General features: G+C 41.3%; 1 protein-coding gene across 2 annotated transcripts in view; it reads right to left on the minus strand.

Annotated features, from left to right (window-relative positions):
- LOC122561888 (integrin alpha-E-like) overlaps positions 1–13,419 on the minus strand; it is a 354,449-nt gene that overhangs the window by 7,331 nt on the left and 333,699 nt on the right. For both annotated transcript variants that reach the window (XM_043714220.1, XM_043714221.1), the window contains 2 exons: positions 9,654–9,758; positions 4,879–4,989 (listed from right to left, as the gene is read on the minus strand). In XM_043714220.1, coding sequence (XP_043570155.1) covers positions 4,879–4,989; positions 9,654–9,758 — 216 coding nt within the window. The remainder of the gene's footprint in view (positions 1–4,878; positions 4,990–9,653; positions 9,759–13,419) is intronic.

A 13,419-nucleotide genomic window follows, 5' to 3' on the forward strand; every position in this document is an offset into this window, starting at 1 on the left:
CTTGTCAAAGGCAGTATTAAAGTCCATGTAGACAACGTCTGCCACTCTGCCCTCATCAATCTTTTTGATTACATACTCAAAACAACTCAATCAAGTTCATGAGACACAATTTCCCATCAACAAAGCCTCACTGACAATTCCAAATCAGTCCTTGTCTCTCCAAATGCACGTAAATCCTAACTCTTGGAATCCCCTCCAACAACTTACCCATCACTGACATCAGACTCACTGATTAATAGTTCCCAGGCTTCTCCTTAGAGCCTTTTAAAAATAAAGACACACCATTAGCCACCCTCCAGTCCTTCAGCCTCTCAAGTGTGGCTATAGCTGATGCAAATATATCTGCTAGGGGCCACACAGTTTCTTCCCCAACTTTCCACAATGTCCTGGGATACACTTGATCAAGTCCCAGAGATTTATCCACCTTTATCTTTTTTAAGATCTCCAGTACCTCCTCTTCTGTGATGTTGTCTGTTTTCAAGATATCAATACTGATTTCCCTGAGTTGCCTAGCCTCCCTATCTTTCTCCACATTAAAAACTGATGTGAAATATTTATTTTGTATTTCTCCCATCTCTTGTAGTTCCACACATTGATGACCTCATTGATTTAAAGTGGCTCTATTCTCTTCCCAGTTGCTCTTTGCTCTTTTGGATTCTCCTTAATCTAATCTGCCAAGACCATCTCGAACTCCATTTTTTGCCCTCCTGATTTCCCACTTAAGAATGTCCTTACTCCCCTTATACACTGCAAGAGAATAATTTGATCTCAGTTGTTTATACCTAACATACCTCCTTCCTATTTTTGGCCAGAGTCTCAATATTTTTATCCATTGTTCCTGACTCTTACTAGCCTTACCCTTTCCTCTAAGTCAGACATATAAGGTAACGCCTCTGAACTCTTATTATCTCACTTTTGAAAGCCTCCCACTTACCAGCCATTCTTTTACCTGCGAAAGACTATTTGTGTCGTGCCTTCAAAATTTGCCTTAATCCAATTAAGAAATTTAATTTTTATATAAGGCCTATCCTTTTCCATAACTATTTTAAAACTAATAGAATTATGATTATTAGTCCCAAAGAGCTTCCCCAATAACACTCCAATCTGCCTTATTTCTCAAGAGGTCAGGTTTACTCCTTGCCTAGTATGACGTCTTCATCTTGATAAAGAAAACTTTCTTGAACACATTTAACAAGTTCCTCACGTATGGAGTCAGCTATTATGAGGGGGCATAGCTTTAAATTAAGGGGGGGGGGGTAGGTATAGGACAGATGGTACGGGTATGTTCTTTACTCAGCGAGTCGTGAGTTCATGGACTGCCCTGCCAGTAGCAGTGGTGGACTCTCCCTCATTATGGGCATTTAAGCGGGCATTGGATAGGCATATGGAGGATAGTGGGCTAGTGTAGGTTAGGTGGGCTTGGATCGGCGCAACATCGAGGGCCAAAGGGGCTTTACTGCGCTGTAGTCTTCTATGTTCTATGTTCTATGTTCTATAAAGTGAGGGGAGATAGGTATAAGACAGATGTCAGAGGTAATGTTTTACTCAGAGAGTAGTAAGGGTATGGAATGCTTTGCCTGCTTCGGTAGTAGATTCGCAAAGTTTAAGTGCATTTAAGTTGTCATTGGACAGGCAAATGGACGTACATGGAATAGTGTAGGTGGGATGGGCTTCAGATTAGTATGACAGGGCAGCGCAACATCGAGGGCCGAAGGGCCTATACTGCGCTGTAATGTTCTGTGTTTTATGTTCTAAGTGTGAGGTGATTCATTTTGGAAGGAGCAACAGGAATAAACAGTACTGGGCTAATGGTAAGATTCTTGGTAGTGTAGATGAGCAGAGAGATCTCGGTGCCCATGTTCATAGATCCCTGAAAGTTACCACCCAGGTTAATAGGGTTGTTAAGAAGGCATATGCTGCAGCTGTACAAAACCGGTGTGGCTGCACTTGGAGTACTGCGTACAGTTCTGGTCAGCCCGCATTATAGGAAGGATGTGGAAACTTTGGAAAGGGTTCAGAGGAGATTTACTGGGATGTTGCTTAGTATGGAGGGAAGGTACTGGCACTCGAGCAGCCAGGTGCAGCCTGGACTTTTTGTATAGGTCCCACCTGACCTGAAAGAGATCCCAATAGTCAGATATCTGAATCTCTCCCTCCCACACCAGCTGCTTTGTCAAATATTCAGCTGTACTACCTTCCTATTTCTGGCCTCACGAGGACATGGCAGGAAGAGTACTCCTGAGATTACAAGTCTCGATATCCTGCATTTTAACTTTTTGCCTAAATTCCTTTTGCAGGATATCATCACAGTACCTGCTATAGTCATTAGTTCCAATATGGACTACGACCTCTGGCTGTTCAGCCTCAGTTTTCATTATGCACTGTGCTCACTCATGAGAGTCGACGTTTTGAACATAAGCTCTTCATCAGGAATGATTCCTGATGAAGAGCTTATGCTCGAAATGTCGACAGTGAACCGATTTGGTTCCCTTATCTAAAGAAAGATATACTGGGATTGGAAGCAGTCACTAGGTTGATGATGATATGGAAAGATTTTCTTATGAGGAAACATTGAGTAGGTTGGGCCAATGTATTCAGTGGAGTTTAGGAAATGACACTTTACAACATAGAGCTTTTCGAAACATATAAGACTCTTATAGAATCTGATAAGATGAATGAGGAGTGGCTGTTTTCCACTGAGAGTCCAGGACCAGAGAGTATCATCACAGAGCAACAGGTCTCCACTTAAGACAGAGATGAGGAAGAATTTCTTCTCTGGGACAGTAGTGAATCTGTGGAATTCTTCACTGCAGAGAGCTATCATAGCTGTGTCTTTCAGAATATTGAAGGTTGAGATGCACAGATTTTTAATCAGTAGGGAAATCAAGGTTATGGGGAAAAGGCAGGCAAGTGAACTAGAGGATTATCAGATCAACCATGATTTCAAAGAATGGTGGAGAAGATTTGATGGGTTGAATGGCTTACTTTTGCCCACATCTTAAGCTTTTATGGATATCTTGAAATAGCCAGTAGTATTAAGCATAACTTTCTCAATACAGTCTTAGGTGGTTTCGCTGCAAATTCCCATATGGCTATTTCAGATTTCAACTCAACAACATTATTGATCAAACAATAAAAGCAAAATATTGCAGATGGTGGAGTTCTGAATATTCGTTTCTGAAGAAGAGGAAAATTTGACATTAAATGTTATTTCTATTTTTCTTTTCAAAGATGTTGCCAAATTTGAGTTTCTCCAGCACTTTGTGATTTTAAGATTAACCAGACCTTATGCAACAGTACACATGAAAATTAGATCAGATCGTATACAAAAGCTGAATACTACAGATGCTGGAAATATAAATTAAAAACAGTATGTTAGAAATATATATTGGAAACAGCAACATCTAACAACTTGCCACTGACCTGAAACATTGTCTTTGTTTCACTTTTCACAGGTATTGTCTAATTTGATGAGCATTTCTGGCATTTTCTGCTTCTATTTCTAAATTAAACAGCTTTGCATTTTCTATATTCCCACCTAATTCCATATTATTTCTAAACTCTCAAAGTCTATTACAGTTCTATGTTCTTTAATTCTACTTTGTGGCACTATATTTTGGTGCCCACTCCTCTGCCTAAATACTTTAAACCATCTTCCTGCTCCCAGCTCTGCCATAGCAACATGTCCACCTTGTACTGATCCATCCTGCTACATATCCAATTCTAATACCCAAAAATTAAGAGGCTGTCCTTCTTGCACTATGTCTCTGATATGCATTAACATACCAAAATCTTCCCACTGCTTTACGCATGACATTCAGATTGATCATTACCTTTGGAATACTGTTTTTTAACATGCTCCTCAGCTTTTTAAGTTAATTACTCAGTGCATGGTAAATATTTGTTATGGCCACTCAATCTTTTGCTTTGCAGTTGACAGAAAGACATCTTGGTGGACTGATCTTTCTTTGCGTTTTCCTATAGCCAGCTGGTCAGTTGACCCATTATGGTTTCCATATTTAAGTCAAAAATTAACTCAACTCAAATGTTTAACACAATTTATTTCTCCTTGTACATTCTTATTTAATGAGACAAATGTATTCAGGATTTCCATTTAGGTAGTGCGTATGATTATCATACAGGGAGGTCAACTGCAGAGCGTTCACATCTAAGTGAGATGTACTATGCTTTACTATTGCATTGTTTTTCACAGAGAGTTGTGAATCATGGAATGCATTGCCAGCTGCGGTGGTGGAAGCAGAGTCATTGGGGACATTTAAGCGACTGCTGGACATGCACACGGATAGCAGTGAGTTGAGGGGTGCGTAGGTTAGGTTACTATAATTTACATTAGGATTAAATCTCAACACAACATTATGGGCCAAAGGGCCTGTTCTGTGCTGTATTTTTCTATGTTCTATGTTCTATTGTGAGGTGGACCATTTAGGATTCATATCTAGTATGGTGGGCTGTGTAAGATTCACATTTAGTGGGATTCATGTTTAATATGGTGGACTGCATATGCAGTATGTGTTATAGTAAATCTAAAAATTGTATTTTGGTCATTAACAGTATCTGTAAGGTCAGTATACAAATGCTTTTAATAACTGTCACCATGAACATTTAATGCATTTTCTATTCTCAATTGGTGCACCTGCATTTGCTTAGTTTCGAAACACAATTCCAAACAATAACTCACACTAAAGTTAAATATTAATTGTTCTGGTCAATATCCATTCTACCCCCCTCATTCTCATGCTTTCTAGTGATAAGAAAAATCTGGAGTGCGACAGAGCTTGTCCCTCCTCTTTGTGTTTCCTGGCAACTTGTGATTCCATCAGTTAGTTTTATTACTCAAATTCAGTTTTTGACACCCACCTTGTACAGAATTAAAATAATCAAAAGTAGAAGCAGGATTCCACCAACTGTGCTCCCAGCCACCACAGGGATAGCGTTAAAGACTGGAGTATTTACAATGGTCACGTGCATCTAAATAGTAAATAATGAATATCAGTTACAAGTTATTCAGTTGTAATCAGAAAAACATGTATTCTGAAGGGACTATTTTTCAGGGAAGAGAGTCAAAGATCATCAGTGCCCAGGTCTATGGAATTCCCGATGCTAATGAGGATGCAGTCAATGTTCCAAACCCTTTTGCCTCATTCTTCATTCCAACTAAGCAAGACCTCAAATCAGTGACCTTTAACTCACCCTCTAGAATCATTGACTACAGAAACAATGCTTCAGCCAATTCAGTCTGTACCACCAAAAACATACTACTAGCTACACTAGTCCCACTTTGCCAAACCTATTGCCTTGAATGGTATGACACTTCAAGTGCTTATCCAAGTACTTTTTAAAGGTTGTGAGATTTCCCATCTCAACTACCCTCCCATGTAGTGCATTTCAAATGGCTACCACTCTGAGTGAAAAGGCTTTTCCTTAAATCTCCCCTAAAACTCCTTTCACTTTAAAATTATGCCCCCTGCGACTAAGGGAACAGCTGATTTCTGTTCACCCTGTCCATTCCTCTCATAATCTTATAGACCTCTATCAGGATTCTTTGCTAACCAGTGAATCATTGTGCCACCCACGTATTTTATGGCTATGCCAAAAGTCAAGAAGGGATTTATTTTATGTATCTGGGTCTTTGGATACAAGAGAGATGAGAAGTTGGGAAGTGGAGAATGGGAGTGGGGCTTCTGGGTTAGAGAGGGGTGTTCACTCTAAGCTATGATGCTATATGGCATGAATGTCCTTGGGCAAGCAGAGCACAAGTCAGTCCCTCTTAATCTCCATGCATGCATTAAAGAGGGAGTTGGGAAAGCATAAGCACTTTGTCAGCATCAGTGGCCTGCTGCAGTGTTCCAATGAGGCTGAATACAAGCTGGAAGAACATTTCATTTTCCGCTTGGGATACTTATAGCCTTCAGGATTCAACATTGAGTTCAATAATCTTAGAGAGCATGAACACCCTCCTTTCATGTCTTTTTACCCACTCACTCATAGTCTCCATTATCATCAATATAGCTTTTTTACCCCATGGCTAAACATCAACAATCCTTTTGTCTGCTTAACTTTTCTTCTCTCTCTGTCTGGACTTCATCTCCACCTATCTGCTCATGTCTCTCTTCTCTCCATGTCCACCTCCCACTCCCACCTCATTAACATAGCTACCTTTTTTCCCAGCCACTATCAATTCTGAAGAAGGATCACTGGATTCAAAACACTAAATTCTGTTTTCTCTCCACAGATGCTGCCAGACCTACTGAGTTGCTCCAGCAATTTCTGTTTTTGTTTCAGATCTCTGAGCTGGAAGTTCTGGGAAGCACCAAGATAGATAAGTCCCCAGGACAAGACCAGATATATCCAAGATTACTATGGGAAGCAAGGAATGAGATTGCTGCGCCTCTGATACTACTCCATGGGAGTAGTACTGGATGATTGGAGGGAGGCAAATGTTCCTCTGTTCAAGAAAGGGAATAGGGAAAGCTCTGGGAATTATAGACCATTCAGTGTTATGTCTGTGGTCGGCAAGATACTGGAAAGGATTCTGAGAGATAGGATTTATGACTATTTGAAAAAACATAGTTTGATTAAAGATAGTCAGCATGGCTTTATGAGGAGTAGGTCATGCATCACAAAGCTGAAAATGTGTTGCTGGAAAAGCGCAGCAGGTCAGGCAGCATCCAGGGAACAGGAGAATCGACGTTTCGGGCATAAGTCCTTCTTCAGGCTTATGCCCGAAACGTCGATTCTCCTGTTCCCTGGATGCTGCCTGACCTGCTGCGCTTTTCCAGCAATACATTTTCAGCTCTGATCTCCAGCATCTGCAGACCTCACTTTCTCCTCATGCATCACAAACCCAATTGAGTTCTTTGAGGATGTGACAAAACAAGTTGATGAAGGCCGAGCAGTGGATGTGGTATATATGGATTTCAGTAAGGCATTTGATAAGGTTCCCTATGGTAGGCTCATTCAGAACATTAGGAGGAATGGGACATAGGGAAACTTGGCCATCTGGATATGGAACTGGCTGTCCGAAAGAAGACAACGAGTTGGAGTGAATGGAAAGTATTCCGCCTGGAGGTTGCTGACCAATGGTGTCCTGCAGGGATCTGTTCTTGCGCCTCTGCTCTCTGTAGTTTTTATATATGACTTGGACAAAGAAGTGGAAGGTTGGGTTAGTAAGTTTGCTGATTACACAAAGGTCAGTGGTATTGTAGATAGTGTTGAGGGCTGTTGCAGGTTACAAATGACATTGACAGGATGCAGAGCTGGGCTGAGAAGTGGTAGATGGAGTTGAGGAGAAAGTGAGGTCTGCAGACGCTGGAGATCAAAGCTGAAACTTTATTGCTGGAACAGCACAGCAGGTCAGGCAGCATCTAGGGAACAGAAGATTCGACGTTTCGGGCACATTAGATGGAGTTGAACCTGGATAAATGTGAAGTGATTTATTTTGGAAGAAAAATTTGAATGCTGGATACAGGGTTAAAGACAGGATTCTTGTCAGTGTGGAGGAACAGAGGGATCTTGGGGTCTACATACATAGATCCCTCAAAGTTGCCACCACAATGATAGGGTTTTTAAGGCATTTTGGCTTTCATTAACAGGGTGGTTGAGTTTAACAGCCGCAAGGTTTGGCTGCAGCTCTATAAAACCCTGGTTAGACAATGGTTTTGTCAATGGTAGGTCGTGTCTCATAAACCTCATTGAGTTTTTTGAGAAGGTGACCAAGCATGGAGATGAGAGTAGGGCAGTTGACGTGGTGTACATGGACTTCAGTAAAGCCTTTGATAAGGTTCCACATGGTAGGTTATTGGAGAAAATGCAGAGGCATGGGATTGAGGGTGATTTAGCAGTTTGGATTAGAAACTGGCTTTCTGAAAGAAGACAGCGAGTGGTGGTTGGTGGAAAATATTCAGTTTGGAGTCCAGTTCCCTGGATGCTGCCTGACCTGCTGCGCTTTTCCAGCAATACATTTTCAGCTCTGATCTCCAGCATCTGCAGACCTCACTTTCTCCTCATGCATCACAAACCCACAAGGATCTGTTTTGGAACCACTGCTATTTGTCATTTTTATAAATGACTTAGATGCAGGCATAGGTGGATGGGTTTATAAGTTTGCAGATGATTCTAAAGTCAGTGGAGTAGTAGACAGTGTGGAAGAATGTTGCAGGTTGCAGGGGGACTTGGGTAAACTGCAGAATTGGGCTGAGAGGCGGCAAATGGAGTTCAATGCAGCTAAATGTGAGGTGATGCACTTTGGGAAGAATAACAGGAAGGCAGAGTACTGGGTCAATGGAAAGATTCTTGGTAATGTGGATGTGCAGAGGGATCTTGGAGTCCATGTGCATAGATCCCTGAAAGTTGCCACCCAGGTGGATAATGCTGTTAAGAAGGCATACGGTGTGTTAGGTTTCATTCGTAGAGGATTGAGTTCCGGAGGGACAATGTCATGCTGCAACTATAAAAAACGCTGGTGCGGCCACACTTGGAATGTTGTATACAGTTCGGGTTGGGAAGGATGTGGAAGCACTGGAAAAGGTGCATATGAGATTTACCAGGATATTGCCTGGTCTGGAGGGAATGTCTTATGAGGAAAGGCTGAGAGGCTTGAGTCTCTTCTCATTGGAAAGATGAAGGCTACAAGGGGATTTGATGGAGACACATTAGATGATCAGAGGATTAGATAAGGTAGACAGTGAAAGTCTTTTTCCTAGGATGATGACATTAACTTGTACGAGGGGGCATAACTAAAAGTTGAGGAGTGATAGATTTAAGACAGATGTCAGAGGCAGGTTCTTTACTCAGAGAGTGGTAAGGGCATGAAATGCCCTGCCTGCCCATGTAGTTAACTCAGCCATATTAGGAAGATTTAAATAATCCTTGGATAAGCACATGGATGATGATGGGATAGTGTAGGGGAATGAACTTAGATTAGTTCACAGGTCGGCGCAACATCGAGGGCTGAAGGGCCTGTTCTGCGCTATATTGTTCTATGTTCTAGGCCTTTGGAATACTGTGTCCAGTTCTGGTCGCCTCATCATAGGAAGGATGTAGATGCTTTAGAGAGGGTGTAGAGGTGATTTACCAGGATGCTGCCTGGATTGGAGGGCTTATCTTATAAAAAGAGGTTAACTGAGCTAGAGCTTTTCACACTGGAGAAAAGAAGAAAGAGACATGAATTGATAAAGGTGTATAAGGTAATGAGAGGCATAGATAGAGCAGACAGCCAGAGACTTTTCCCCAGGGCAGGAATGGCAGAAGGGTCATAATTTTAAGGTGCTTGGAGGAAGGTAAAGAGGAGATGTCAGAGGTAGGTTCTTTATGCAGAGAGTGGTGGGTGCAGGGAATGCACTGACAGCAGTGGTAGTAAAGTCAGGGACATTTAGGTGACTGCTGGACAAGCACATGGACAGCAACAAATTGAGGGGTGTGTAGGTTAGGTTGACCTTAAATTAAGATAAATGCTCAGCACAACATCGTGGACCAAAGGGCCTGTACTGTGCTGTACTGTTCTATGTTCTATCTTCAGCATCCATGGTTCTTTGTTTTATATCATCATTTTATTTTTGTGCCAGATACACTGAAAGTTTCATGCCAATATATTTTAAGTGCAGATTGTGAAGTAAATGGATTTTGTGCTTTACCTTAACATTGTGATGTATGTCTTTAGCATCAGATGTTTCCTGATATAGCTTCTCATCAAAGACAACAACGCCTGAGATCACAATATCAGCCCTGTCCTTCACAATCTGAAGAAGGAAAGATAAATTTATAAAAGAGTCATATATTTGAGAATTGGAGTGAGAATCAGTACAACATAATAGGTACTAACAAATTTGACTATTCAACATAGCAACATTCAACAACTTCAACTATATTTAACTTAAATTACAATCTTCTCACTGATTGATGTGATTCATTCATGCCAGATTCAAAGAGACAGCAAAAAAGTAGAAATTCATGCATAAAGCTATGATACCTAGTATAATGTGGTCCACACTCAAGAGTGGATACCTGTACAAAAGTGTCACCAGTGTTCAGTATTTGATATTTGTTGAACTTTGTGCAGCATTGGATCCTATTGCCACAGTGAAATGCATACTGAGTATTGGAGTTCTAGATTTTAGTACTCATACACCCAATATTGGATATCTGTACCATACAACCCAGGGCAATCAACATTAAATCCTTTTACAAAAATGCCTCCCATACTTAGTATTAGATACATGTACAAAACTGCCTAGTGTTAGGTACCTGTACTATGGTGCTTGCACTCAGCAATGGATACCTTCACCAAAATGCCTATATAATCAGTACTAGAAAGCTGAATTATAATTTCTACATATTCAGCACTGGATATCTGTGAAATAGTGTCTGCACACTCTGTACTGAATACGTGTCATTGTGCTCAGCAATTCATATACCTTTATCCATATGTTCAATTAATATCTCAAGATTTCAGAGATTCACAAGGATTTTAGAGTAAATCTATCATTAAGTGCAAACATCAGTTTCCACTTTCCCTTTCTGAATCCTTTGCTTGCCCAGAAGGCACCATCCTATTGTATTTAAAAGCTGACATTTTTCCACAAAGACCAATGAGCATCATCCACCTTCAAGCAACTGTAAAACTGTCTGTTTGATTCAAAAAAGACCTACATTTCTAATTCTGACATTCAGCACTAAATACCTATATCAGTGTTCAGCTCTAGATATAGGTAACTTAGATTCTAGCAGTTTTCATTATAAAGTTAGCTTGGAAATGCTGGGATTGTTCTGCTTGGAGGAAAGGATCCTGAGGGACAATTATAGAAGCATACACAATTACAGGTTTAGATCAGGCAAAGAAGGAAGGGTACTTCCCAATATTTTTAATTTTTTGATTTCTTCATAGGATTTGGGTGTCACTAGCTGGGCCGACATTCTTTGCCAGTTCTTAATTGCCCTGGAGAAGTTGGTAGTGAGCTGCCTTCTTAAACTTAAACTTTTGCCACTGAAAATTGGTGGCGAAGGGAGTGAACGTTGAAAGTGATGGAAGTGGTACCAATCAAGCAGCCTGCTTTGTCCAAGCTTCAACTATCTTCACCAGAACATCAGAGGATGAGGGGCAACCTGATAGAAGTATATAAAATTATGAGAGGCATGGATAGGGTGGATAGTCAAAGTCTTTTTCCCAGGGTGTAAATGTTAAATACTAGCGACCATAAATTTAAGTTCAGAGGGGGAAGGCTTTTTGGACAGAGGGTAGATACCTGAAATGTGCTGCCTGGGGAGGTGTAGAAGTAGATACAATAGCAATGCTTAAGAGGCATTTAGACAGACACATGAACAGGCATGGAAAAGAGCGATATGGACCATGTGCTAGCAGATGGGATTAGTTTAAAATGGCATCATGGTTGGCACAGTGGCACAAAGGGCCTGTTCCTGTGTTGTATTGTTCTATGTTCAGGATGATGAAGCTTAGTCGGTGTTATTGGATCTGCACCCATCCAAGCAAACGGGGAGTATTGGACTCTGGACTATGCATTGTAGATGCTGCATTGGCATCATGGAGTCAGGAGTTGAGTTACTTATTGCAGAATTTCCAGCCTTTAACCTGCTCTTGAAGCCACTGTCTTTCTATAGAATCATAAAATCCCAGTGTAGAAGCAGGCCATTCAGCCCATCGAGTCCACAACAACCCTCTGAATAGCAGTACATTCAGACCACCCCTACTCTAGGTCTGCAACCCTGCATTTCCCATGGCTAATCCACTTAGACTACACATCTTTGCAGGAAACCAGAGCATCCAGAGGAAACCCATGCAAACACAGAGAACATGTGCAAACTCCACACAGACAGTCATCAGAGGGTGGAATTAACCTGGGTCCCTGGTGCGATGAGGCAGCAGTGTTAACCACTAAGCCATCATGCTGCCATATGACTGCCTAGTTCTGTTTCTGTTCAATGATTACATCCAGAACATTGATAGTGGGAGGATTCAATGATGAATGTTGAACATTACAGGGATGGTTAGATTCTTTTCTTCAATCTTTGTTTGGGCTAGGTATAGTTTAGATCAGGAATTGGCTAGCTGCAAGAAGACAGAAGGTGGTGGTTGGTGGGAAATATTCATCCTGGAGTTCAATTACTAGTGGGGTGCCACAAGGATCTGTTTTGGGTCCACTGTTGTTTGTCATTTTTAGAAATGACCTGGGGATGAGAGTATAGAAGGATGGGTTAGTAAATTTGCGGATGACACTAAGGTCAGTAGAGTTGTGGATAGTGACGAAGGACGTTGTAGGTTACAGAGAGACATAGATAAGCTGCAGAGCTGGGCTGAGAGGTGGCAAATGGAGTTTAATAGACAATTGACAATAGATGCAGAAGTAGGCCATCTGGCCCTTCGAGCTAGCACCACCATTCATTATGATCATGGCTGATCATCCACAATCAGTACCCTATTCCTGCCTTATCCCTATAACCAATCTGGAAAAGTATGATTTGATTCACTTTGGAAGAAGTAATGGGAATGCAGAGTACTGGGCTAATGGTAAGATTCTTTGATAGTGTAGATGAGCACAGAGGTTTCGGTGTCCAGGTACATAGATCCTTAAAAGTTGCCACCCAGGTTGATAGGGTGGTTAAGAAGGCATATTGTGTGTTAGCTTTTATTGGTAGAGGGATTAAGTTTTGGAACCAGGAGATCATACTGCAGCTGTACAAACTCTGGTGTGGCCACATTTGGAGTATTGCTTACAGTTCTGGTCAACGCATTATAGGAAGGATGTGGAAGCATTGGAAAGGGTTCAGAGTTGATTTACTAGGATGTTTTCTGGTATGGAGGGAAGGTCTTATGAGGAAAGTATGATGGACTTGAGGCTGTTTTCGTTAGAAAGAAGGTTGAGAAGTGACTTAATTGAGACATATAAGATAATCAGGGGGTTAGGTAGGTTGGACAGTGAGAGTCTTTTTCCTAGGATGGTGATGGCTAGCATGAGAAGACATAGCTTTAAATTGAGGGATGATAGATATAGGACAGATGTCAGAGGTAGTTTCTTTACACAGAGAGTAGCAGGGGCATGGAATGCACTGCTTGTAACAGTAGTAGACTCGCCAACTTTAAGGGCATTTAAATGATCATTGGATAGGCATATGGACAAGAATAGAATAATGTAGGTTAGATGGGCTTCAGATTGGTTTCACAGGTCGGCGCAACACCGAGGGCCAAAGGGCCTGTGCTGTGCTGTAATGTTCTACGTTCTATGTTGTAACTCCAACTAGTAGAGAATTTTCCCACTGATACTCATTGACACCAGTTTTGCAAGGTCTATACAGTAAACTAACAAGTTTTTGCTGTTTGATTTTGTGTATCGCTGGACATCGGAGTGCATCTGGGAAAATTAATAAACAGTGAAAATTAACAAACAG

This window comes from Chiloscyllium plagiosum, chromosome 23, assembly GCF_004010195.1.
Source record: "Chiloscyllium plagiosum isolate BGI_BamShark_2017 chromosome 23, ASM401019v2, whole genome shotgun sequence".
NCBI lineage: Eukaryota > Metazoa > Chordata > Chondrichthyes > Orectolobiformes > Hemiscylliidae > Chiloscyllium > Chiloscyllium plagiosum.